This window comes from Rhincodon typus, chromosome 28 (genome assembly GCF_021869965.1).
Source record: "Rhincodon typus isolate 14 chromosome 28, sRhiTyp1.1, whole genome shotgun sequence".
Classification (NCBI taxonomy): Eukaryota; Metazoa; Chordata; class Chondrichthyes; order Orectolobiformes; family Rhincodontidae; genus Rhincodon; species Rhincodon typus.
In genome coordinates this window covers 16,238,227-16,266,039 of record NC_063359.1, presented here as the reverse complement: position 1 = coordinate 16,266,039, position 27,813 = coordinate 16,238,227, and the positions used below count along the sequence as shown (strand labels likewise).

General features: G+C 37.8%; 1 protein-coding gene across 4 annotated transcripts in view; it reads left to right on the top strand.

The window, feature by feature from the left end:
* The window catches only part of ehmt1b (euchromatic histone-lysine N-methyltransferase 1b), a 170,372-nt gene extending 142,867 nt beyond the window's left edge, over window positions 1-27,505 (top strand). For 3 of the 4 annotated variants that reach the window (XM_048613799.1, XM_048613801.1, XM_048613800.1), the window contains 7 exons: window positions 671-815; window positions 13,126-13,203; window positions 13,504-13,619; window positions 15,239-15,325; window positions 19,486-19,564; window positions 25,172-25,347; window positions 26,728-27,484. In XM_048613799.1, coding sequence (XP_048469756.1) covers window positions 671-815; window positions 13,126-13,203; window positions 13,504-13,619; window positions 15,239-15,325; window positions 19,486-19,564; window positions 25,172-25,347; window positions 26,728-26,911 — 865 coding nt within the window. In that variant the 3' untranslated portion in view covers window positions 26,912-27,484. Of the gene's footprint in view, window positions 1-670; window positions 816-13,125; window positions 13,204-13,503; window positions 13,620-15,238; window positions 15,326-19,485; window positions 19,565-25,171; window positions 25,348-26,727 lie in introns of all 4 variants that reach the window. The other variant, XM_020526558.2, reaches the window with a different exon arrangement.
* Window positions 27,506-27,813: the final 308 nt, after the last annotated feature.

The following is a 27,813-nucleotide window of genomic DNA, read 5'->3' as shown; positions in this document are numbered from 1 at the left end:
TGCTTTTTCACTGATGATTTAAAATTTTTGATTTGTTAGTTGCTGTTTTAGTTTTCTTGATGAAGGCCTATAACTCCACAGAAACTAAAGTTTTAGTACATTGTTGAATAATGAACCCTATGAGTAACTGAACCATATATAGTAAAAAATGTTATCAGTCTTATCCCCAAACTGTTGTTTGATCTGTATTTGTGGTAGGGCCAGAAATTCACCACTACCATCCTGCCTCTTAGCAGTGTGATATTGAACATCACCTAAACAGTGCAGAGAGAAAAAGTCAGGCAGGAATGTAGTAGATGTTCTCTCTTGCACAGGTGATACATAATGTGTGATAAAAATGAAAAGTTACCTTATGGTTAAGTTACACAGGCAGCAATTGGTTTGAACAAGTTTCATCAATTTAGAAATAAAATTCCATGATGATTTGTATGATACCTCTTCTACTTCTGTATGTAACTAAATTGTTAATGCAGTCAGACAACTTCATGAATATTTTCTAAGACCAGTTCAATTAGTACTTCGCAAAAGTGGGAAATTGAAAGCAAGTTTGTTTGTATATGTATTTTGTCTTCATTATTATCTTTCCAATTGTATACTACTTAGAGATTGTTTTGCTCATTGATGTGCCTTCAACAAGAAAATGTTCTTTTTTTCAAAATTCACACAACAGAGATATTGGTCGAGGTTATGAACGTGTACCAATTCCATGTGTCAATGGTGTTGATGAAGAACCTTGTCCAAATGACTATAAATATGTTTCCCAAAACTGTGTAACGTCTCCAATGAACATTGATAGAAACATCACACATCTGCAGGTATGTTATTAGTTCAACCCCTCAAAGGCAGGTTATATTACTGAATTCAATAGAAATCCGAGTTAACAGCTAAGAACGTAACCAAAGTATTGATTGTCATTTTAAAAAGAAAAGTCAGTGATTTGTTGAGGATCTTCTCGGAAGCATACCTGCTGTCTCTTCCTAGACTGACCCACATGTCCCAATGACCCTCACTGATACCATTCCAATACTGCAGTTGACTCATTGCTATTATAATAGTTGGGTATAGGTGATAGATACTGCCAATGTTATCCATGTTCCAAATTTATATATAATGCACACATTTTAAAAAGCAAAATGATAAAGCCACCTTTATCTATGTTGGGAAAATGAAAAGTTATAAATCAGTTGTAAGCTGGGGGCAATATTTCTACTGTCATCAAGCCCTACAGACACTTTTTTTTACAGAAAAAAAGTACTAAAATTAATATACTTCAGTCTTACCGTTCTTGCATTAGAAGAATTATATTCAGAAAAAGACAATGCATTAACACATTTTGAAGATTTTCATCTTGCACTCATTAGGACATTTTGCAAGAATATGCATTTGAGGGGCAAACCGCCATATATGACAGGAGAGACCTGATTGGTTGGATGGCAAGTGGATGTTGAATGCTAGAGGCAATAAAGAATGCAGACATTAGTGCTGATTTTAAACAAAGCCTGGTTGTTAACCTTTAATCCGTAACCATTGGTGTCCAATAGTCTTGACCTTGGCCTTTAACTTAAATATCCAAAAATGAAAAATAGGCAGTCAGAGCCCATGTGTCTTTTCTTAATACTTCATACAAGAGGTCAATGTCAGCTGTACTACCTCAAAACTTTTGAAGGTGCTGTGTAACAAACAGAAGTTGTCTTGACTATTTCCTATTGTAAAAATATTGATGGCATGAGAGATATTGTAAGTCATTCTTAGATTTCTGTTAATAGGTTCTTGATTTGAAGTTTTCTAATTGTACTTGATTATACTTAATTATTTTCAACAGTCGGCCTCCACAAAGTTGTGAATTTCCGTACACTTATCCCATAAATAAAGATTGTCCTACACTGGAAAATGATTAAATATAGAAGCAATGTTATCTTTTCATTTATTACAGAATAGAACTGGGGAATACAGGACTGGGATATATTTTTAATATATTGGCAACATTCTTGCCTAAAACAAGGAAGATGCTTTGGTGTTAAAATTCTACTTCAGTACACAAAAGGATTAACTAAATCTTGAAATAATATTTCACATAACAGAAGTGAGATAATGGATCTGTCACCTAATCTCTGTTTGCCTTATATGTATATGTTAATAGGATATGGATCTGCCTTTTTGGGTTTCCATCATTTTTGCTGCTTGACTAAGGTTGTTATTACCATGCATTTGTCAAAGGCTATTGGCTATTGTTTGAAGTATTAGTTATTAATTTATGATTAGCATTTGCGGTATAGCAGTTTCATATTGTTAATAAAAGTTATCGCATGGTTATTGAATTGTCATTACTTCAAAGAAATGATGTAATATTCCAAACAGTCCAAAAACGTAAAAACTAGAATGGATCTTCGAGTTTCCAGATGCACTGGTTGACATTGAATGTACTGTCTATAATTTATGCAAATTAGTTATTGTACACTCCTAAGCTAACGTCATGCGATCGTATAGCACTTTTTATTCTACACACAATTAAAAAGAATCTTCATTGCATTTGAATCACAGATCATTGACATACTTGCCAATTTCATGTCCCAAATAAACATTATTGCACTGTCAAGATCACCAGGTATGTTCAAACTGAAGTAGATCAGAAGTCAAGCTTTTCTTTTAAACAGATTAAAGGTCAGTTTATAGCAATTGCTATCAATGTCTTGGGGGTTAGCATTGACCAGAAACTGAGCTGAACTAGCTATCTAAGTATTGTGGCTATGAAAGCAGGTCAGAGGCTAGGAATCTTGCAGCAAGTACTCACTTCCTGACTCTCCAAAACCTGTCTGCCATCTACAAGTTGCAATTCAGGAGAGTGATAGAATGCTCCCCACCTGTTGGGATAAGTGCAGTTCCAACACTATTCAAAAGGCTTGAAACCATCCAGGTCAAAGCAGCTTACTTGATTGACACTCCATCCACTAACATTCACTCACTCCATGACCGATGTTCAGTAACAGCAGTGTATGCCATTTACAAGATGCACTATAGAAATTCTGCTCTTTAGACAGCACCTTCGAAACCCGTGACCGCAACCATCTAGCAGGCCAAGGGCAGCAGATACATAGGGAGACTGTCACCTGCAAGTTCACCTCCAAGCTGCACACCATCCTGAATTAGAAGTATATTGCCACTTCTTTAGTGTTGTTTGGTCAAAATGCAGGAAATTTCTCCCTAACAGCATTATGGGTCTACCTACAACAAATGGACTTTAGCAGTTCAGAAGGAATGATGAGAAATTTCTTCACCCAGCGAGTGTTGAGACTATAGAATTCTCTGCCACAGAAAGCGTCTGAGGCCTAAACCCTGAGTGTCCTCAAGGAGGAGTTAGATTCGTTCTTAGGGTTAAAGGGATCGAAGGGTATTGGGAGAAAGTGGGAACAGGTACTGAAATGGATGATCAGTAACGATTATATTGAAAGACAGAGCAGGCTTGAAGGGTTGAATGGTCTACTCCTGCTTCTATTTTCTATGTAAGGAAGCTTACCACTACAATCTCAAGTGTTCACTATGCCCCTCTTATTTACAACTAGGGTCCATTGCTTGAGTTCTTTTTAGCTGAAGTGAAGAAGTTAATACGTGAAGTCAGATCTAGCAGGATTGCATTCCGTGAAATGCTTAATGTTTTCTTATGCAATGAGGTTCTGCAGGACCGAGAGAAAATTCCTGGCTACTGGTTTTGCAGCTAGTTACTTTATAGCAGACCACTAGTTGTTTCAGGTTGTGTTTCTGTTCCTAGCTCTTTTTCTGCCTGCAGCGTTGTTTCTTCTGGTTACTTCAAGATGGAGTCTCTCTTTGTCTATCCAGTTTGCCTTTTCCACCGTTCTTGGCTGGCAAGGATGGCTGCTGTCACTGGCAGACCTAATCACAAACTAAATCACATTCTAAAGAAGGCACTGACATTCTCGAGAGAGCTCCTTTCCCAATTATGTTTCTTAGGTTCGTTGATCAATCCCGAATTTATGTTTTTGCAATAAGTTGTCAAAGAACTTCATTATTTGGGAGGATTTAGACAGACTTAGTGAGTGGACAAAAACATGAACAATACAATGTGAGAAAATGAGATTATCCATTTTGGTAGGAGGAACAGATGTGCAGAATAGTTCTTAAATGCTAAACAGTTGGAAAGTCGAAATATGCAAAAGGACCTAGGCATTCTTGTCAATCAGTCACCAAAGGCAAACATGCAGGTGCAGCAAGCAGTTAGGAAGTCTAATGGTATGTTAGCCTTTATCGCAAAAGAGGAGTTGAATACAGGAGTAATGCAATCTTGCTTCAGTTGTATTGAAGGTTGGGTGATCTGCACCTGTAATACATTGCTCTGAAGAATCATCTTCTGTCATCTTGCTCTCTCCCTCCATGGATGCTGTCTGACTCACTGTGTTCTCTAGCATCTGTTGTTTTCATTACTGTGCAGTTTTGGTGTCTTTGCCCTAAGAAAGTTATTAATGCCAAAGAGAGAATGCAACAAATGTTCATCAGGCTTGTTCCCAGAATGGCAAAACTGTCCTATGAAGAGAGATTGGGCAATCTGGGACGATAGTCTTTAGAGTTTCAAAGAATGAGAATTGATCTCATTGAAACTGTCAGAAGTCTGAAAGGAATATACAGAGTAGATGAAGGTGAGATGTTTCCCCTGGTTGAAGAGCCTAGAACTAGGTCGTAGGGGAAGGGGTGGGGCACAACTTAAGAATAAGAGTGATGTCATTTAGGACCAAGATAAGGAAAATAAATTTTTCTTGAATGTTTGTGAGTCTTTGGAATTCTTACTCCAGAGGCTTTGGAAGCTCAGTCTTTCAGTATATTTAAAGTACAGATTGATAGATTTCTGGTTGCTAATGGTGTAAACTATTATAGCAATAGTGTGGGTAAAAGTCATTGAAGTGTTTAATTAGCATGATCATGTTAAATAGCAGAGCAGACTTGACGAGCTGAATGACCCACTCCTGTTCCTGTATTTCTCTTTTCTCCTGGAGAAGAGCTGTTACATATCTGGGCATGTCTTGAGGAGGGGTTCATAGAATGCATCCACAATAATTTCCTTGAACAATATGTAATGGAACCTACGAGGGAGCAAGCTATTCTAGATCTAGTCCTGTGTAATGAGACAGGAATAATTAATGATCTCACAGTTAGGGATCCTCTCGGAAGGAGCGATCACAGTATGGTCGAATTTAAAATACAGATGGAGCGTGAGAAGGTTAAATCCAGTACCTATGTCCTGTGCTTAAACAAAGGAGACTATGAAGGAATGAGGAAGGAGTTAGCTAAGGTAGAATGGGAGCAAAAACTTTATGGTGGGTCAATTGAGGAACAGTGGAGGACTTTCAAAACAGTTTTTCACAGTGCTCAGCAGAAGTATGTTCCAGTGATAAGGAAGAACTGTAGGAAAAGAGAGAGCCAGCCATGGATGTCTAAGGAAATAAAGGAAAGTATCAGATTGAAAAAAAACACGTACAAAAAAGCAAAGAGTAGTGGGAAACTAGTAGACTGGGAAATCTTTAAAGGCCAACAGAAAGCCACAAAAAAAGTTATAAAGAAAAGTAAGATAGATTATGAGAGTAAACTAGCTCAGAATATAAAAACAGGCAGCAAAAGTTTCTATAAATATGTAAATCGTAAAAGAGTGGCGAAGGTAAACATTGGTCCTTAGAGGATGAGAAGGCTAATTTAATAACTGGGAATGAGGAAATAGCCGAGACATTAAACAGTTATTTCGTGTCGGTCTTCACAGTGGAAGACACAAATAACATGCCGAAAACTAATGGCAAGAAGGTTATAGCAGGTGAGGACCTAGAAACTATCATTATCACTAAGGAGGCAGTGCTGGGCAAGCTAATGGGGCTAAAGGTAGACAAGTCTCTTGGCCCTGATGAAATGCACCCCAGGGTACTAAAAGAGGTGATGGGGGAAATAGCAAATGCACTAGTAATTATTTACCAAAATTCACTGGACTCTGGGGTGGTTCCTGCAGATTGGAAAACAGCCAATGTGACACCACTGTTTAAAAAAGGAAGTAGACAAAAAACAGGTAACTATAGGCCAGTTAGCTTAACTTCGGTAGTGGGGAAAATGCTTGAATCTATCATTAAGGAAGAAATAGCAAGACATCTGGATATAAATTGTCCCATTGGGAGCACCCAGCATGGCTTCATGAAGGCTAGGTCATGTTTAACTAATTTGGTGGAATTCTTTGAGGACAATACTTGCATGGTGGACACTGGGGAACCTGTGGATGTGGTGTATCTGGATTTCCAGAAGGCATTTGACCAGGTGCCACACCAAAGGCTGCTACATAAGATAAAGTTGCACGGTATTACAGGTAATGTATTGGCATGGATAGAGGATTCGTTGACCAATAGAAAGCAAAGAGTAGGGGTAAATGGGTGTTTTTCTGGTTGGTGGTCAGTGGCTAGTGGTGTGCCTCAGGGATCAGTGTTGGGACCTCAATTGTTTGCAACTTACATAGATGATTTGGAGTTGGGGACTAAGTGTGGTGTGTCAAAATTTGCAGATGACACTAAGGTGAGTGGTAGAGCAAAGTGTGCAGAAGACGCTGAAAGTCTGCAGAGGGATATAGATAGTCTAAGTGAGTGGGCAAAGGTCTGGCAGATGGAGTACAATGTTGATAAGTGTGAGGTCATCTATTTTGGCAGGAATAACAGCAAAATGGGCTATGTTTTAAATGGTAAAAAAATTGCAGCACGCTGCTGTGCAAAAGGGACTTGGGTGTCCTTGTGCATGAATTACAGAAGGTGGGATTGCAGGTGTAGCAGGTGATTAAAAAGGCAAATGGAATTTTGTCTGTCATTGCTCGAGGGATGGAGTTTAAAAACAGGGAGGCTATGCTGCAGCTGTATAGGGTCCTGATGAGGCCACGCCTGGAGTACTCTGTGCAGTTTTGGTCTCCTTACTTGAGAAGGGATATACTAGCACTGGAGGGGGTGCGGAGGAGATTCACTCGGTTGATTCCAGAGTTGAGAGGGTTGGATTATGAGGAGAGACTGAGTAGACTGGGCTTATACTCATTGGAGTTCAGAAGAATGAGGGGAGATCTTATAGAAACATATAAGATTATGAAGGGAATAGAGAAAGTGGAGGCAGGGATGTTGTTTCCGCTAGCAGGTGAAACTAGGACTAGAGGGCATCGCCTCAAAATAAAGGGAAGCAGATGTAGGACTGAGGTCAGGAGGAACTTCTTCACCCAAAGGGTTGTGAATCTGTGGAATTCCCTGCCCAGTGAAGTGGTTGAAGCTACCTCACTGAATGGTTTTTAAGGCAAGGCTAGATAAATCTTTGAACAGTAAAGGAATTAAGGGTTATGGTGAGTGGGCGGGTAAGTGGAGCTGAGTCTTAAAGGTCAGCCATGATCTTATTAAATGGCGGGGCAGGCTCGAGGGGCCAGCTGGCCTACTCATCCTCCTACTCCTTCTTATGTTCTTATGTTCTTATGTCTCTTTGTAATCCATTTAGATCTTGCCGATATATAGTCAGGTGACTTTAGCTTGTTTTGTCCAGTTGTAGTCATAGAGATGAACAGCATGGAAACAGACCCTTTGGTCCAACTCGCCCATGTCGACTAGATATCCTAAATAAATTTTGTCCAATTTGGCCCATATCCCTCCAAAACCTCCTTATTCATATACGCATCCAGATGCCTTTTAAATGTTGTAATTGTACCGGCCTCCACCACTTCCTCTGGCAGTTCATTCCATACACACACAATTCTCTGGGTGAAAGAGTTGCCTCTTAAGGTCTCTTATAATTCTTTTCACCTCACCTTAAACCTGTGCCCTCTAATTTTTGACTCCCCCGCCTCGTAGAAGAGATCTTGTCTATTCACCCTATCCATGCCCCTCATGATTTTATAAACCTCTATAAGGTTACCCCTCAGCTCCGATGCTCCAGCAAAAATAGCCCCAGCCCCTTCAACCTCTCCAGCCTCTCCCTATAGCTGAAACCCTCCAACCCTGGTCACATTCTTGTAGATCTTTTCTGAACCCTTTCAAGTTTAACAACATCCTTCGTTTAGCCAGATTAATTTGTTTTATAAAAAAGCCTTGAAACAGGTTTTTTCCTTAGAAGGTACTGGGCTATAACTACATAGCCGTAACATGAAGCATTATTCAGAAACATTTTTGTGCAAGTAGGAAGGATTAGTGTAAGAGATAATATTTGAATGAGTATTGAGACTTGAACTATTGGAGCTGTGATTTTAAAATTTGGCTCGTGAATGTAATGTGAAGTTTGTGCAACATTACTTGCGATGCAGCTTTTTTCCTGCATGTACTAGGGCATTTTGCAAGATAAACCTGTTTTGCCTTGTGGTTTCTGTTAGCAATTTCTGGACTTGTTTTCTTTTTGGATGAGGGAAAATGTCCATTGCTTGAATATGTTCTTGATAGCCCCAGACTGGCTGTATTTGTCTTTGAATAAAACCTGTTTGAGCTCAGGTGCATGCTAACTCCACAAAGAAGCTATCAAATTTTCCAGCCTGGGAGTTGAGGTCATAGTTAAATTAAACCCATTGAGGTGTTAGAGAGAGGATTTTCTAATATAGGTACTTTATATGGGGTGCTTTTGATTACTGTACAGGCATTTGGATCTGTAAAAGTGTGTTTTTGTGATTAATGGTTGCTGTATGTTACCACGTGTTTTTGTTTGACTTGGACACAATTATTCTATTTTACCTTCTGCTGAATACATTTTTCTTTTATTGTTGAAACAAAATCTGCAACATGGCATGCGTATGTTTCAGTGAGAGACCATCTCTTTAGAACTAAAACAAAACAAAATATGATCTATCAAGCCAGATTTCAGTCTGGGTTCTGACTTGTCCAGTAATAGAATCATAGAATCCCTACAGTGTGGAACAGGCCATTCGGCCCAACAAGTTCACACTTTCTTTCCGAAGAGCATCCCACCCAGACCCATTCCCCTATCCCTGCATTTCCCATGTCTAACCCCACTAACCTAAACACCCCTGGGCACTATGGGCAATTTAGCTTAGCCAATCCACCTACCCTGCACATCCTTGGACTGTGGGAGGAAACCCAAGCAGACATGGGGAGAATGTGCAAACTCCACACAGACAGTCGCCCGAGGCTGGAATCGAACCCGGGTCCCTGGCGCTGTGAGGCAGCAGTGCTAACCACTGAGCCGCCGTGCCACCTCAATTTGGATTATAACATAAGGAAGGTAATTGGAATGTTGACATTTATTGTAAAGGCAGTGAAATACATACGAAAACAGAAATTGCTGGAAATGCACAACAGGTCTGGCAGCATCTAAGAAGAGAAATTGGAGTTAACATTTTGAGTCCATTGACCTTTCCTCAGAGCTGAAATATATAAGTAGGTAAGTTGTACAGCAGCTGTACAGAGCCTTGATGGGACTGTGTCTGGAGTATTGTGTACAGTTTTGGTCTCCTTTTTTGATAAAGACTAATCCCTGGAATGAAGTTTTTATATTGTGAAGAAAAATAGAACTGTTTAGATCTATACCCATTAGAGTTTAGGAACATGAGAGGTGATTATATTGAAACATATGATACTGAGGGGATTTCATTGGGTGGATACCAACTGGATATTTCCTCTCGTGGAGGAGATTAGAACTAGATGACAAGTTTAAGGATAAGATGTCTCCACTTTAAGACAGTTTTTTTTTAATTTAAGAGGTTGTAAGTTGGAATTTCTCTTCCCCAGACAGCAGTAGAAACTTGATTTTTTTCAACCTGCAGTAAAGGCTTATGGAAGGCTGCTGGGCAGTTTAAATTGAAACTATAACCAGAGCAACCATGATCTTATTTATTAGCAGTGTGGGCTCAAAGGGCTGAATGGTCTACTTCTGCTCCTAAGTCCTATGTTTTCTTGTGCCTCCATAGATTTATTGGAGGGGCATTAGAAAACTGGACGGATTCTGTTTTCTAAATCACCTGCCAGAGGAGAGGAAAAGGGAAGAATGAAATGACAGGAGAGTAAAGCATGAAGGTCAGTTTGAAGCATCTCTCCTGCCACTAAAGTAGGGAATAATAGGTTTTTGTTTTGGGGTTTATCCCACTACTGTGTCCACTGAGCTGCTTAACAGCTTTTCAGGGTTCTTAGAACAACAGGTTGAGCTGCAGATTTATGTACTATTCCACAGTGTCACATTCTTTCGATTTGTAGGTGCTAAACATCAGTGATGAATCTGGAGTAAATATTGCGAATATATACAAGGGTCTGGATTTTCCAATCGCCAAAGTTATTTTTGCGGTATGGATGGGAGTTGTGCATTGGGATCGTACAGAATCCCCAATGCAGCAGCCTCCAAAGGATTTTCCTGGGAAATTTAAGATTCCAATGGGCAATTCCTCGATGCCTGGAACTCCCATGAAATTATCCATTTTTATATTGGTCAGCTCAGAGGTTCTGCTGCAGTTAGCTAAATTGTTACTCACAAAAAGTTAGATAATTAAAAGACAATTAGGTAATTGTCTCAAGTTCTGGCTAACTATTAAGCTGACTCCCAGCTTACTGCACGCATCTTCAACTACATCTTCCCGGAAACCTTCTGCCCCTGGAATTGTGATGTGACCTTTCTTCCCGCCACAGGACCTGACCCCCACCCTACCAGAACTAAACCACCTTCCCCCACTTTTCCTGCCTTACAATCTGGTACCTTCACACTTACTTTACAGCTTTACTATTCAAGCTGTCAAAGTAGTTGCAATAAATTACAGAATGTGGCAACCACTATAATAAAAGGAAGAACCGAGGATGCTGGAGATCTGAAACATAAACAGAAATTGCTGGTGAAACTCGGCACGTGTGGCTTCAGCAATGGGTAGAAAACAGAGTTAACATCTTGAGTCTGGTGACTGTACTTCAGGTTCTGTTGAAGATTCACTGGACTTAAAACATTAACTCAACTTTTTACCCACACATGCTGCCAGACCTGAGTTTCAGCAGCAACTACTGTTGTAGAAAAGAGAGTGTGGCTGTAGCCATCATCCACCCCCCACCCCCCCAAAACAAAATCATTATTGCACACTACAGGAGATTTGTTGGATTAAAGTACATGCCACATTTCTGAAGGTGTGCTGATTGGAATCTCTTGTCAGAAATGCAGAGCCGTTATATAAAAAAAAAAGGAGCAGAGTGTCAATCTGAGCATTATTGTCATTCATAGGAAAAACAGTGCAAGCCTTTCTGTTAAATCATGAGTGCAGTAATTAAATTTAAAAAAACTTGAGAGAAAGCAAACCTGTCAGGTTAACAGTAATTTTCAAAAAACTGAGCTGAGGAAATCTGCTCTGCAAACGTTGAATTTTGAGTCTATAAGCTACTATATTAGCACGGTGACTCAGTGCTTAGCATTGATGCCTCACAGCACCAGAAAGCTGGGTTTGAAACCACCTTTGGCTGACTGTGGAGGTTGGACATTATCCCTTATCTGCATGGGTTTCCTTCAAGTGCTCCAGTTTCCTCCCACAGTCCAAAGATATGCAGGTTAGCTGGATTGGCCATGTTACGTTACCCAGAGCATCCAGGGATGTGCAGGCTAGGTGGATTAGCCATGGGAAATACACGGTGGGGGGTGGGTGAGTTAGGGTAGGGGCTGGGTGGGTTTGGGTGGGATGCTGTTTGAAGGGTTGGGGTGGACTTGATGGCTGAATGGCCTACTTCCACACTGTAGGGATTTTTGATATCAGTTTAGTCCTTTGACAGAAACTATAGCTTTACTGTAACACATACACGATTCAGTGTTTTAATTTTTTTTTGTTTCTCATTATATACTTCACATTTCACATGTGATAACTTTAAGTTCGTTACTCATTATTACGTTCGTAACACATCATTTTAGAAAGGTGCAAATATTTTTTTGAAGAAGCAAAAATGAATGTATAAATTCATTTCATTCAGCTATTAGAACTGTTTCAAGCATACAAAGCAATGCCTCCAAATTGAGATCTTAACGGTAATTAAAAATGAAAAAACTGTAAGCTCTTTCCGAGGAAGGACTATTGATGCTTCTATCACAGATGGATATTAATGAAGGTGTCTTGTGACAAATGCCTTGAGAACAATTTCAAATAGTGACTGTTATTTCAGAAATAGTGCTTTTAAATAGCTTACCTGGGAACTGTTCTAGGATGACGATTTCACATATTCTACCTAACTGGTAAATATTCAAGGCTAATATTGCTTAAAAAATTAAAACCGTGGATATTAATAGGGAGATTAGTTGTAGATTGCACATGTGATTGTGTACTGGGGGAACGTCAATTCTCAGTTCTGTCTTCAGGCATGTGTTTTTTTTTTCAAAATTATGGTTAATTCTGTCTGCTAATGAAATTGATTTTTCCTGTTTTTCTAAAAGGAAACCTGTGACCAGTGCTGAGTGGGAGATTCAATTTCAGAGAAGGATTTGGGATTTCAGAAATTCAAATTTGTCCAGATAAATTGATTTGCTTCTCTGATTTTTCTGCTTAGATTGTGTTCATGTTTCCTGTTTATCCTTTCAGAAAGGACCAAGGAATTCCATCCAGAAATTAGCAAACTAACTAATTAGCAAAATTAGCTGAGGCTTAGAGAAAATGGGCTGATCAAATTTAAATCACTTTAGGTTTCTCTACCAGAGTGATGATTATTTGTGACGAGAAAAACTTCAGCCGTCAAAAAGGGTGCTTTTAAAGTATTGATGCTGCATTTGAATCATGATTAGTATGCTTGGCTAAATTTGTGTCAGGTCGGACTAATGTAGCATATGGTTATTTGTTTGTTATGACATTTAAATGTTGCTTCCTAGTTTAATGTGACTAGTGAATTTGCCAAATTTAAGGGAGGGAGAACAAAGATGTATATTTTTAAATAAATAGTCCAGTTGTCTTTTCGCAGATGCATGGTACCTCATTTCAATGTATGATAAAATGCCATTTGCAAAATTTGTTTCAACTAACACAAAAAAGCTTTTAATTGCCTTAGTGACAGATTATTTTAATTCTGTATCACCCTCAACGCAATTCATATTAAAATTATTTACAGATTTAATTTTTGTTTAAGACTTATCACTGGTGGAATCTCCAAAAGTAATTTTGTCTCTTTAATCTCTGTGCAGTACTGTTTTTGTGAGGATGACTGCTCCTCTAGTAACTGCATGTGTGGCCAACTAAGTATACGTTGCTGGTATGACCAGGTAAGCAAAATAGTTTCAGTTCAGAAAAATCTTTTCCCCTAAGTCTCCTTATGGAAACTGTAATTGTTTACTCCACACCTCAAATTGTTTTCAAACTGTAGAACTTGGTTATTCCATTTCCGTACTATAATCAGAGCTTGCATTTGTTTAATTTTGTTAAGTTGTAGAATTACTCAAACCCAAGCTTATGTTGAAGAGGTTAACTTTTGAAAGCAATACACTGTGGTTTGACATGTTAATGCTTTTGTCAGTTACTCATCAAAGTTGAAAATATCATTGCAGTGTGCTTTGTATTTTCAGGATGGACGACTTCTTCCAGAATTCAACATGCTGGAACCACCACTTATCTTTGAGTGTAATCATGCCTGTGGATGTTGGAGGACATGTAAAAATCGTGTGGTGCAAAATGGAATCAGGTCAGGCAGAGCTTATTGTATTTATTGTGGCTTACTGTAATCCACTGATTACAAAACCATATGACTAGAACTAGAGTAATCGATCATCAAGCCTTGTCCCCTGTTCTCATTGTGGCCTTAACTCCACTTTCTTCCTCTTTGCCCAAAGCCTCCAGCTTTCTTGTTGATCCAAGATCTGTCTAACTCAGCCTTGAATATATTCAATGACTTAGCCCCCACTGCTTTCTGTGAAAGACAATTTCAAAGATGAAGACATTGCTCCTCGTTGCCCTCGTACGTGGGGACCTGATGTTTTTAAGGTGTGCCTGTGTAGATTTCCTCACGAGAGGAAAGATCCTCTCAGCTTCTATCCTGACAGTCTCTTTCAGAGTTTGCTTTTCAGCAAGATCACCTTTCATTCTTATGAACTCCGATGAGTATAGGGCCAGTGTGCCCAGTCTTTCCCCATCAGACAACCCCTTCATCCCAGGAATCAGCACAGTGAACCTTCTCTGAACTACTTCCAATGCAAGTATGTCTTTTCTTATGTAAGGTGACCAAAACAAACATTTTTCTAGGATTGGTTTAACCAAAGCCCTGTGCGGTGATAGAAAGGCATCCCTACTTTCATGTTTGTGTATTTACAGTGTATAATGGAAAGCCATTTATATTATTCATAAATGTGTGGCATATCTTTGGGAGACAGTCATTCTTCAGCAAAGTGCTTGTGTGCATGAGAGCCAAATGGATTATTATATGAAACTGTAAGGACAACTTTATGTTTGAACAATGCTTTAACTGTTCAAGTTGTACAAATGCAACATCCTGTGTTTAAACAGTACAAAGCAGCATAACCAGTGACTTTCATTTTTAGAGAATTGCAATGACTTTGATCATAATAAAATTGAACTGAGTTGTATGGTGTGACTACTGTTATACAATCTGAAGTGCACAGCAGAAAGCCATATTCTTTTCAGCGTAAGCAAAACAATATTATTTTCGTATTTTGTGACTGGCAGGGAAGAAAGTACTTGCTTTTCCTTCAAGTGTGTTCACATTTGGCTGTGCTTTGCCAAGATTGGTAGATTTCCATATCCCATGAAGTTGCAATCAAAGCAGCAATTTTAACATCAATCTATAGTACATGATTCTGATAATATTCTCACACGTAAATTAATTGCTTTTCATAGTTATGATTTCTCATTTTATAATGTTTAATTCCTAACAGTAATTTTACGTGTTGAAATTGGTTTCAACATGGATTGTAATGAAACATTCGAGTACAAAAATATCAGCTTTCAAACTACACACTTTGTATAGCATCTTAAAAAAAAAGCTTTCCTTTGAAATATAATAAATAAAATTAATGAGTTTTGCTTACTGCAAAAAGACTTAATTGTATTAGGGTCTTATTACCTTCACAAAAAACAGATTGCTTTGAAATGCATGACCTGTTGTATGTGCAACTGCAGTAGCTATTTTGCACACAGCAGGAGTTCACAAATAGCATTGTGTTGAATAGCTGGTTAATCTGAAACATGGAAACTTTTCACATTTTTCTGCCAACTTTTGCTTAAAATTGCACACAGTTTACGAATATTTCTCCATTCTTTATTCTGTTTGTTCCTTTTTTATTTCAGGGTCCGACTACAAACCTATCGTACAAAGAAAATGGGATGGGGCGTTCGATCATTGCAGGACATTCCCAAGGGTCATTTTATCTGCGAGTAAGTATTGGAAGTCTCAGTGGTTGCTTCTACAAATTAAGAATGATTTATTTTTAATGAATTTTCCTGATTATTTAAATGCTATTACTTCAAAATGCTACATGGCAACAGCTGGAACGTTTTTGCTTCCCTGCTAACTTGTGAAAGTCTTAGATATTTGGTAAAGGTGCTGTTCTGATCATCCTTAGTCCAAACAGTAAGAGAAAGTGTATACAATGATGCATAGCTGTTTGCTCCACCAAACCTCCTCTTTGATTGCTCAGGAGCATTGTCCTTTTTTTAAGCAGTATCTGAACAGGCTTTGCGGAAAGAAGTGAAAAGCAGAAATCTAAGGCTGTGAAAAATTTCTATCCTTGAATAATTTACCAAAGCTCCAAAACTCCAGTTTAAAGATTGCATTCTGACATTGAAGGTTCATACTATAGAAATAACCAATGCCCTTCTTGTATTTCTGTTACCTATAATAGAAGTCTTATTGTGTGTTTATATTAGGGAAGATGTATTTACGTGGCAACAGCCATTCAGATTCATTCAGCAGTAACTTGTTTCCCTTTTAGTTATTTTCTCTGTTCTTATTTGTGCAATTTTCTTGTGTGTTTTTGATTTTCAATTTTCAATTTTATATATTTCTGTGCAGTCAGTCTTCGATTTTGTTCTCTATTGATGGCACGTTAAGTAAGTTTTTTGCTGCTTGCTTTTCCCTCACCTTTTCTCAAGGTGAGAGTGAGTGCCCTTGAAATCCAGACTGCATTTGATTGAGTGTGGCATCAAGGAGCCTGAGTAGAAGTCCACTGGTTGGAGGCATACCTGGCACAAGGGAAGATGGTTATGGTTGTTGAAGGTCAATAATCTCAATTCCAGGATATTTCTGTAGGAGTTCCTCAGAGTAGTGTCCTAGGCCCAACCACCTCTAGCTGCTTCATGCTTCCCTTCATCAAGAGTACAGAAATGGGATGTTTGCTGATGATTGCAGAGTGTTTAGCACCATTTGTGACTCCTCAGTTACTGAAGCTGCCCGAGTCTAAATGCAATGATACCTAGATAATATCCATGTTTGAAGTAACATATTTGCCACACAAATGTCAGCAAATAACCATCTTGAACACGCGATTCTAACCATTACCCTTTTGAATTCAATTGCATTTCCATCTCTGAATCCCCCACTATCAACATCCTGAGTGTTATCATTGATCAGAAACTGAACTAGACTAGCCATATAAGTAATGTAGTTACAAGAGTTGGCCAGAGGCTATGAATCATGCAGCGACTAACTCACCTGACTCCTTAGAGCCTGCTCATCATTTATGAGGCATATGTTAGGAGTTTTGATGGAATACTCTCCACTTTCCTGGATTAGTCCAGCTCCAACAAAGCTCAGGAAGTTTGGCACCATCCAGGACAAAGCAGCCTGCTTGACTGGGGGCCACGTACACAAATGTTCATACTCTTCACCACCGATGCTCAATTGGAGCATTGTGTATCATCTATAAGACACACTGCAGTAATTCATCAAAGCTCCTTAAACAGTGCCTTCCAAACCCATAACCACTACCAACTAGAAGGATAAGGGCAGCAGATAGATGGCAACACCAGCACCACTGACAAGTTCTCCTCCAAGCCATTCACAATTGCGACTTGGAAAATATATCACTATTCCTTCATTGTCACTGGGTCAAAATTCTGGAACTCCTGCCCAAGCAGCATGGTAACAGTACTTAAACCAATTGGTCTGCAGCGGAGTAAGGAGGTGGCTCATCGCATTCTGCTCAAGGGCAACCAGGGATGGACAATAAATATTGGCCCAACCAACAATGCCTACATCCCATGAATAAAACAAAATTTGTGGAATGATCTGATTTTGATGTTAATGAAAATGACACTTGAGAACTTCTTTTAAAAATGACAGTTCGTATGAATATTTCCATTGCTCATTAGAATTATTTAATTTGAAGAGAGTAGTAATGGTAGTCCGATGTAGCAGAGGAGAAATTTGCTTTTAGAAGTCAGACTTTTTTCTTAATTGACCGGTTAATTGATGTCAGTAGGAATGAGTTAAAATATTCCAGTTCGAGGTTTTCTTTGCGAATTTTCTTAGTATTGGGAAATTTCTGTGGAACCTGGACAAAAGATGGTGCCATTTACTTAAAGAATACAACTATGTTTGAAAAGGATTTTGCGTCTGTAAACCTCTAAGTGGTGGGGTGTGTAAAATGCATTCATTGCCATCCTTTTATAACATGATTTTGGGCTATAAAATCAAATATGGTCCAGAAAATCCAAATCGTTTGTTATCTATCTAGAGCCACTACTTTCTGATATTAACCTATTTTAAAACTTAATTTTATTTTGTAGTGCATGCGTGTATTGAAGTAAAGCCACTAGTGGTTGCAGTGACGAGCAAGTACATGTGTGTACATGGGAATTATAACAGGGGAACAGGCTGTTAAGTCCAACTAATCTGTTTTGATATTTATCCTCATGCTTACAAACAGTTCTAATCAATGATGCTTAGGCTGTTTATACATCCCTTCAATCTTTTTTTCTTCCTTTTTTAAAATAATCTTTTGTTAAACAGAATTTAATGTTTCATACCCATTATGATTATTTTACAAGGATTTCACTAATATAAGTAATTGTAGGTTTTTATACATTACAAAATTTATAATATGTTTTAAATTTGGCAAGCATTTGCTCAGTGCCATTTATAAAATTGGTATTTTATCACATCACCTTTAAATTCACAGCTTTGAGGATTAGTGTTTGTGTTCAGTGTGTGCAACAGAATCACCTGCATGTTGAATTTTGTTTTACAGAAATAAATATTGAGAAAAAGAATATTCATGATCTATATACCTGGATTTTTGAAAATTATAATGCTTACAGCATGTCAGAGAAAGCTCAGTTGATTCCATTGTTTCTGCTTAGTTATTTTAAATTATATGTATTTATGCTATTCACTCACTTATGTTTATGCTTTTCATCATTGTGATAGAGGAGGAAGCTCTTGCTATTTATATTATAATTTTATTTATCATATAAATGTCTTATACACCTTTTTTTGAATGTTAAAAATAAGTGCGGACTCCAAAGTGCAGCATTGGAGTGTTGAACAGCGTGAGTCAGATTTGAAACATGAGGGTGCAGAGACACTGTTACAAGCCCACTGTTAGCTTCCGTGGACTGAGAGTGCGGGTGGTTGCTACCTCTGGAGAGTGCTCAAAGATGTTGGGGACTGCTGTCCAAAATTGAGGCTTGGAGAGGCAAATGGCAAGTTGTGCTCACCTGTTCTGACTTCTATGTTGGGAGTTGTTGCCAAATAGTTTCTCTTTGTTGCATGGGAGAAAAGTAAAATGTATATCAGTAAATTGAGATTAGGTACTAATGGCTTGCTAATGCATGAATTGATAATCACAGCATCCCTAAAGCATGGAGGCAGGCCATTCAGCCCATTGAATTCACACCAACCCTCAGAGTATCCCACCCAGACCTAGGCTATCCCTCTAATCCTGCATTTTTCTCATGGCCAATCCACCTAACCAACACATCCCTGGACGCTATGGGCAATTTAGCATGGCCAGACTACCTCACCTGCACATTTTTAGACTTTGGGAGGAAACCAGAGCACCTGGAAGAAACCCAAGCATACACAGGGAGAATGTGCAAACTCCATACAGACAATTGCCCAATTAGTGCTCTCACCACTCCCGAGTGAGATTTTCATCTCACTATTCAAAAATTAGTTGCCGAATCAGACGTTTCTTTCTCAATATTGAGAATTGCTTTTCTGCAGGTCTTGCTATTTTTTCCCAACTGACTGACCATTGCCTACATTGTTGAGGGCTGGGAATATACCTCCTCCTATCCTGGATAAATTACTTTGTAGCCTGTCTTGAATTGCATTTCATTAATCTAGATTATCTTTCTTCAAATGTTAGAAGTAGGATCCGTTAGAGAATATTCTCAGGTATGTCTGGCATCAATGTGTCTTTTAAGGTCTCTATCTGAAAGTACTATTTTTCTGAGATATCAGTACATCTGGAAATGAAGATTAAGAGGCATTGATGACCAGACATTTTGGCTGACTTGCATTTCGCAGTGAAGTACCAGTGTTAGTTTGTCAGTGAAAACAACTTTTGAAACGATGCCTTTTCTTTGTACAGGTATGTCGGAGAACTTATAACTGATGCGGAGGCAGATGTCCGAGAAGATGACTCCTACCTTTTTGACCTCGATAATAAGGTACTTATTAATTTGTCACATGACCTGTGTCAGATCACTTATTATTTTATCTGTGTTGCTGCTGCATCACATTATGGTTTGATTTACAAATCTGTTTATTTAATGTTGACACAAATCTTGAAGGTTGTCCATTTTTCTTGAAAGGCTGCCTGGTCAGCAAAGTGAATACTTCTCAATCAAGAAAGTGAGCAAAAATAATAATTTGGATGGTAAAACTGCATAAGTGCAATTCACTTTAACCTGATGCCTTGTCATAACTTGTTGTAAATTTGTGTACTGGATGTAGATAGATTCATGGTAACAATAAGGGTAGAAGAATTTCAGCAACATTGATTGTAGCATAAATGTTAATGTACAAATTATCATGTTGAAAGGACCATGGCATTTAGAGACAGACTTTTAAAATTGCTGTCAGTCACTTAATGAAGGTAATTGTGAGTGTTTTCAATAGACAATGCACCACCCATCGTGTCAAAAAAATTATAAAGAAATTTTCTGGGAAAAGTAAGATGTATTTAATCATACTATTCCATGCCTGGTGGAGCCCCATCCTACAAGTTGAAACGTATAATGATGTGCAGTTGACATAGATTGTGACAACAGGCCATAACGTTTAGACATGCAAGATTCTAATGTATTATTTTTGATGTGGAAAGTCAATGTGGCAGTAATTAACTGCAAAGCTAATGTCTTTAGCGAGAATAAAGAAACTGTAACAGTAATATAGAAAAATTCAATAGTGTAAATGAAGTGTGGGATTTATTCATTTTTAGTCATCACCTGATCCATATTGCTGGTAGTTTATGAACAAATTTCAGATTAACATGTTGCATTCATTCCAAAGTCTATGAAGTCTTTTTTTTAAATATTGCAACATGCCATTTTTATTTCACAATTTAAAAAAAAAATGCGATAAAACTATTAATATAATCACCAAAATTAATCTCAATCTTAGTTTGTTTTTTTCTGATGAAATTCTATTCCTCATATAAAAAATTATTGACATTAATCTATGCTGATTGTTGTATCATGTGGTTTACATTAATAGAGAATTCTCCACTAAAGAGGACTAATTTCAATGCGATGAAAAAGTCTGAAATCAGGGTAAAATGGGACCTGAGAATGTCAGGAAAATCTAATGGAACAGTGGGTGATCTTTAAGGAAGAGATACTTCCAAGTATAGGCAAGGTACAAATCAATAATGGGGAGGCAGTGGCATTGTGGTATTATCGCTAGACTATTAATCCAGAGACCCATGTAATGTTCTGAGGACCTGGATTCGAATCCTGCCATGGCAGATGGTAGAATTTGAATTCAATAAAAATTTGGAATTAAGAGTCTAATGATGACCAGGAATCCATTGTCAATTGTTGGAAAAAACCCATCTAGTTCACCAATGTCCTTTTAGGGAGGGAAATCTGCCATCCCTACCTGGTCTGGCCTACATGTGATTCCCACAGCAATGTGATTGACTCTTAACTGCCATCTTGGCAATTGGGAATGGGCAGTAAATGCTGGCCTAGCTAGTGACACCCTCATGAATTTAAAAGAATTAATGAATTTAACAGAAAACTAGGGTGATCAGTAAGAAAGTCAGAAACAGCACTTCTCAAATGACAAGGCATGTCAGGTGAATTATTCAAGTGAGAACCAGATTAAATACAGTAAATTGAGAGGGGAAATGAAGAGGAAAGTAAGACTGGCAAAGGGACTATGGCAGTAGAGTGGCTGTCACCATCAGAGAGAACCCAAAACTCTTCCACCAGCATGTGTGTGGTAAGTGGAAAGTAAAAGGTGAAATGGTTGGAGGCATTAAGCAAGGTCAGAATACTGTTAATCAATGTTTACTAAAGAGAAAGAATCTGACAGACCATTGGTAGATGCAGAGATAATAAAGATAATGAATAATATAGAAACTGAAAGGGAGGTGGTGCTGGAAATACTTTGATAAGTCACCTGGTCCAGGTGGCTTGAATCTCAAGGCACTGAAAGAAGTGAGGGTGTAAATAACAAGAGCTTTCCATGATTCTCCATTTTTTTCCCCTCCCCATTGGAGGAGGCGTCAGAGAATTGGAGAGGAGCAAAGTGACACTTGTTCAAGAAAAGGTGTAACAATAATTCTAGCAACTACAGCCTAGTAGGTTTAACATCAGTTGTGGGTTAAGTTTTGAAATTCTCAATCAGGATGAAAAGCAACAGATACTTGGTGTGGTTTCAGTAAATTAAGGTGATCCAGCATTGATTTTTTTTAAAAGGCTTGACTAATCTCTTAAATGTTTGATGAAATAACAGAAAAGGTTGATGAAGAGAATTTGTGGATGTGATCGATATGGATTTTAAGAAAGCATTTGACAAGAATCTTTCTTTAAGATTGTTTAACAACATTTGAAATAAAATTGGATAAAAAGTTGACTTAAGGGCAGAAAGCAGTAACTCATGCTAGATGATTTTTTTTTTTGAACTGATGGGTGGTAGACAACACTGTTCCTCAAAGGTCAATGCTAGGACCACTGCTATTTTTTTGGCCTAGATCTTGGAATGTGGAATACAATTTCAAAATTTGCTGATAAAGCAAATAATGGCAACTATGAGGATATGGCAACGATGGGGTATAGATAGGCTAGCACAATGAGCAGACAAATGGCAGGTGGAATTTTAATACAAAGAAGTGTGAAGTCATGTGTTTTGATAGATGGCTAGTGAGAGGCAATATAGACTTAATGGCACAATTCTGTCGAGATTGCTGATGGTGGCAAGACATATTAAAAGAGTGGTTACAAAAAAATGAGAATGACAGGAAACACTGGTGGAACAATAGGTGATCTTTAAACAAGACACAGTTCAAATATAGGCAAGGTAGGATCAACAAGGGTGATCGGTAAGAGAGCCAGAAACAGCATTCCTTAATTGACACGCGAGGTTGATGTCAGGTGAGTTATTCAAATGGGAACCAGATCAAATGCAGTAAACTAAGAGGGGAGATGGATCTTGGGTTTCATAAATAGAAGCATTGAGTTTAAAAGAAAGGTTATACTTAACCATTCTAAGATTCCAGTAAGGCCTCAACTAGACTATTGCATCCATTTCAGATCATTGCACTTTGGGAACGATGTGATGGTCCTTGAGGAATTACAGAGGAAATTTGCCAGAATGTTTGTGCAGTAGGGGCTTTAGTTGGCTACAAGGTTAGTTTGGAAAGGCTGGGCTTGTTCCCCTTGAAGCAAATGTGATTGAAAGGAAAGTTGATACAAGTTTACAAGAGTATGGTGGGTTTAGATAAGGGAGACAAGGAAAATCTTGAGGGGTGTTGCTGATTTAATATTTTAGGCAAAAGCTACAGGGCGTACCTTTTACACAGCAAGTGTTAATAACCAGGAACTTGCTACCCATGGAACAGAAACAATAATATTAAAAGAAAATTGAATGGCCACGTGAAGGAATACACTTGCAGGGCTACAGGGATTGAGCAGGGCAGTGGAACTGACTGGATTATTCTGTGGGGCCCTGGCATGGACTTGATGAGCTGAATAGCCTCACTGTGCCATAAATAACACTCTCTCTCAATAGTGATGAGGGAAATTGCAGTAGCAGTGATTGTTCCAATTTGTTGTTGTGGAATATACAAGCATTTAAAAGGAAAGGGTGTGGGCAAACTTCTGGCTTATTCATGTAATGTGGTGTTACAGTTAACAATGCATTTAATCAGCCATATGGCAGTCAAGTCTGTGATATCAATTTAATCTTTTGAGTGGTGCTAAATGATTTTGGAAGTGCATTTCTGTTTATTACAAAAAATGACTAAGTGAGAGATGTCGCCCTAAAGCTTGCTGGACAGTTGGCAAATGTTTTAAAGCATTAAAAATTTAAATTCTCAAAATATCATTGAAATCAACTGGTTTTTCAAATTTAAAACCTTAACATTTGAATTGAAGTTGACCAACGTTGTGTTTGTTACTCCTTGTAGATGTGTCAGCTTGTGGCTACTGGTACTCCAGTTAGAATGCAAAGAACAGCTTAATAAAATGCACTTAAATCAAGCAACATTTTTGTGATTTATGTGTTGACACATTGAGTAATGAGTAACCCTGCTATTTAAAACCAGAAAACTTATACGGACAGCAACATTGTGTACAGTTTCTTCCCCGTTCAACCTCCAAAAAGTCGACTCCCAAAATTAATTAGCTACACATGTTATTGTAGTTAAAAGATTGGAAGAAAAGGAAGAGAAATTCTACAAATGAAATTAATATATTCAGAGATTGTTAAATTAAAAAAGACCCCAAAATAAATATTCTAAAAGGGATAAACTGTATCCCTAGGACAACTTAAAATTTGAACAATGACTTTTCTAAAACTACAATTTTTAGGTATTCAGATTCATTGAAGATTTATTATTATTATTATAAAGATGGATTGTTACAATAGATATATTTGAACATTTTACAGTCCTGTTCAGTACAAATCAAAGTTGTTTGAGCACTGTCCAATGTTTTCTAAGAAATCAATATTTCAGCATCTGTGTTGTGTTTTAAGAAACGGGTTGAATATATGTTTGAATACAAGGCATTACAAGGCATTACAAGATTGAAATGTTAAAACATCTCTACAAATTGAGCTCACTGATTTGAAGTTGCTCTCTTTGCCAAAGGAACCCACCCAAAAGAATCTGTTACCCATGCCTGTCCTTTGTAGTTTACATTTATGTTGGATGACTGCCTTGATGAAGGGTCCTGATCTGAAGCATCGACTCTCTTGCTCCTCTGATGCTGCCTAACCTGCTGTGTTTCTCCGATTCTGTACTATATTGACTCTGACTCCAGCACCTGCAGTTCTTGCTATCTTCTACTCAAAGCTTTGTATCTTTTCAGCTGTTTCGAAGAACTATTCATTTATTCCCACTTCCTTGTTTGTTTTGTATAGCCTGCGAATCTATTCCTTTTCAATTATTATATCTGATTTCTTTCTTTTAAAGTTACTGTTGGATTTGCTTAAATAACTCTTTCAATCCGTGCATTTCAGATCACATATAACTCACTGCGTACATGTTTACTCCTCAGCAAATCTCTGGATTTTTCCAGTTATCTGAGTTCTATGTTCTCTGGTTGTTGACTGTCTTGCTAGTGGAAGCAGTTTCTCTGTATTAACTGTAGTAGTAGTTTTGACCGTCTCTTTCAAAACTTTCCTCGGTGTTACTTCTCTAAAGATAACAATTCTAGCTTCCCTATTCTCACCAGTGATTTAGAAAATAGTCTGAAAGTGGCAATGATAAATGTTGCCAGTTTTTTGCCAACTGTGATTACATTTTGTTTATTTTGAACCATTTTGGCAAAAATTGTCTAATTGGATGTTGTTACTTTGGTTTGTAGTATCCACTGAAGAGGTGGTATTTGTAACTAATGCATGCATATCTTTAATTTAATTTTTAAAAGTACAGGTAGTCATTCAGAGGAAAAACATTTGCATGAGAATTTCTACCTTTTCCTGAAGTATCTCCCATAGTGCATTCTAAACATCATCTTTCTGAGCACAGCATAATTACATTTCCAGTGTTTTTAACTGAGGGAAGAAGTAATCAAATCCATGATGTGTTTTTGCTTCATTTTTAGGAAGGGGAGGTATACTGCATTGATGCTCGTTATTATGGAAATGTCAGTCGTTTTATAAATCATCTGTGTGAACCAAATCTGATCCCTGTACGAGTTTTCATGTCACACCAAGATCTTCGTTTCCCAAGAATTGCATTTTTCAGCAGCAGAGATATCAAATCTGGCGAGGAGCTAGGGTAAGTTTTAAATAAATTGAGTTTTCTCAACTAATAGCTTGTTTCAATATTTCAACAAAATATCTTAGAAACCAAATGCAATTCTTCACTACAGTGTCAATCAAGACCTTTGCAATTAAAGGATAAATTCCATCTTAACTATCTTGAAATGATTTTCCTTGTAAGCTAGTTAGTACACATTTTGGTTCAATTTGAAGTGTGACAGTGAAGCACACTAGGAGTTTGATTTGATTTATTATTGTCGTATGTGCTGGGATACAGTGAAAAGTATTGTTTTGTGTGCTAACCAGATAAATCGTACCTTTAGATAAGTACATCAGGGTGATAGAACAGAATGTAGAATATAGGGTTATAGCTACAGACAAGGTGCAGAAAGAAGTCTGTTCATAACTCTGAACAGCAGGGAAGAAGCTGTTCTTAAATCCATTAGTATGTGTTTTCAAACTTTTGTATCTTCTGCCTGATGGAAGAGAGTTTCACCAGCATGGGAGGGATCTTTGATTATATTGGCTGCTTTCCCAAAGCAGTGGGAAGTGTAGACAGAGTCAATGGAAGGAAGGCTGGTTTTTGTGATAGTACTGGGCTGCATTCACAACTGTCTAATTTTTTTGCAGTCTTGGCCAGAGCAGTTGCCATACCAGGCTTTGATGCTTTCTATGGTACATCTATAAAAATAAACTGAAGCCCAACTTCCCTCATTTCAGGTTTGTGGATCAAATTTGGGGACATTCTTGGGATATTTGGCTAATAATTTGTTTAAAATATTCCACTGGGTAGGCTGCATTTTCAAAATGGAACAATTTGTATCCCTCTCTATTACCGTCAATCATATTGCTCTAAACAAAATGCAGATGATAAATGGGCATCTGCAGTATAAAAGTGGTGTTCAATATATGTTCACTGATGAATATCATATTGCAGTCAGCCAGGAAAACAACATAGCAAACTTTGTTTGAACCAGCCCTCTTGACAAACAGGCAAAAATTATTTACCTGAAAGACTAGATGTTTACTGTATTATCGCGATCTCTGTAGGGTCTGAGTAGTTAGTTGAGGGTACGCGTGAGAAAGCTCTCTGCTGGTAAGTTTTATTTAAGGCAAAGTTGCATTATTATTTAAGTGATGTATACTGCAAATAAGGTATAACAGTGATGTGCATACCCCTGCATTACGTTTCTAATACTTAGTGTGTGTTTTTACATTGATCAAGTGGACTTTTTGCTCAACTGGAATATTTGATCAACCGGTACACTCCTGGTCCCATAGGTGCTGATTAGTAAAATTTTTGTTATACAACAAAGAGGCAGGGATGTCTTGCTTTATTGTAACCATTGTCTTTTCTAAGGGACATTCCTAACTGCCTACTGTATTTATTTCTTAGATTTGATTATGGAGACAGGTTCTGGGACATCAAGAGTAAATATTTCACCTGTCAATGTGGTTCAGAGAAGTGCAAGCATTCAGCAGCTGCCATTGCCCAGCGACAAGCCACAGTGTCTCAACTAGAAGCACAACAAAATGGACTCCCAGACACCAGCTCAGCCACATCTGCCAATGTTTCTTGACATGCTAATTCAACCTGGACCACATTGAGCTGAATTGAAAGAAATAGCTCTGCTTGTGTGAACAGAGTCTTGAAGCACCAGCTCAGCTGTACTGATGAAATTCTTCCTGCGAATTGTCTGTCTAGATATTGACAATAGGACATTTAATAAATTGAACTTTTGTTATAGTGAGGGCCAACAGTTATGGTGCTGATTATTGTGTGAGTTTACATCCAAGTAAAACTCACCGCAAGATTGTATAAAGGAACAACCTGTTTTTAACATGAATTCAAGTAAACTTTTTTACATGTAGTAGTATTAGTATTAGTGAAGTAGTAAAAGTTTGTCACTATGAATTTGCCATCTGCTGTTGATGCGTGATGGTTGGACATTAAAAATACCATTTTGCATAAACTTTTTCAAGGTCCTTTAGTGCAGGTCAGTTTTTTTTGTGCAAGTCTTTCAAGAACTTTACAGAAATGTTACTGTTTGCATTCATTATAATTTTTAATGGTTTTAAAGGGCATTTATGCTTGATCCATTAGTGTTCTGAATTTGTATGCAAATCTTGCTGAAATGTTATAAATAAAAGCAGTTCATAATAGATTTATAAAGTGTGTAAATGCTTATTTTAAATTGATGTGACCACATTACTTTGCAGGCCGTTATCTTAATGAAACAACAATAATGCCTTATTACAGAGTAGTTCAATTTTTGACAAGCTTGTGTAAAGTATTAATAAAGAATGTGATAGTGACACAAACAAGACATAAAATGATGGCATTTAAATGCATGTAAAAGGATTTTTTCATTTGGCTGCTTTAGATGGAGTAGAAAGTTTAAAACTATTTTTAAAGATGCATTTCAGCTTTATGTGAAATTTATTGGACTAAGATAGTCAACCAGTGTTCATCAGGCATGCA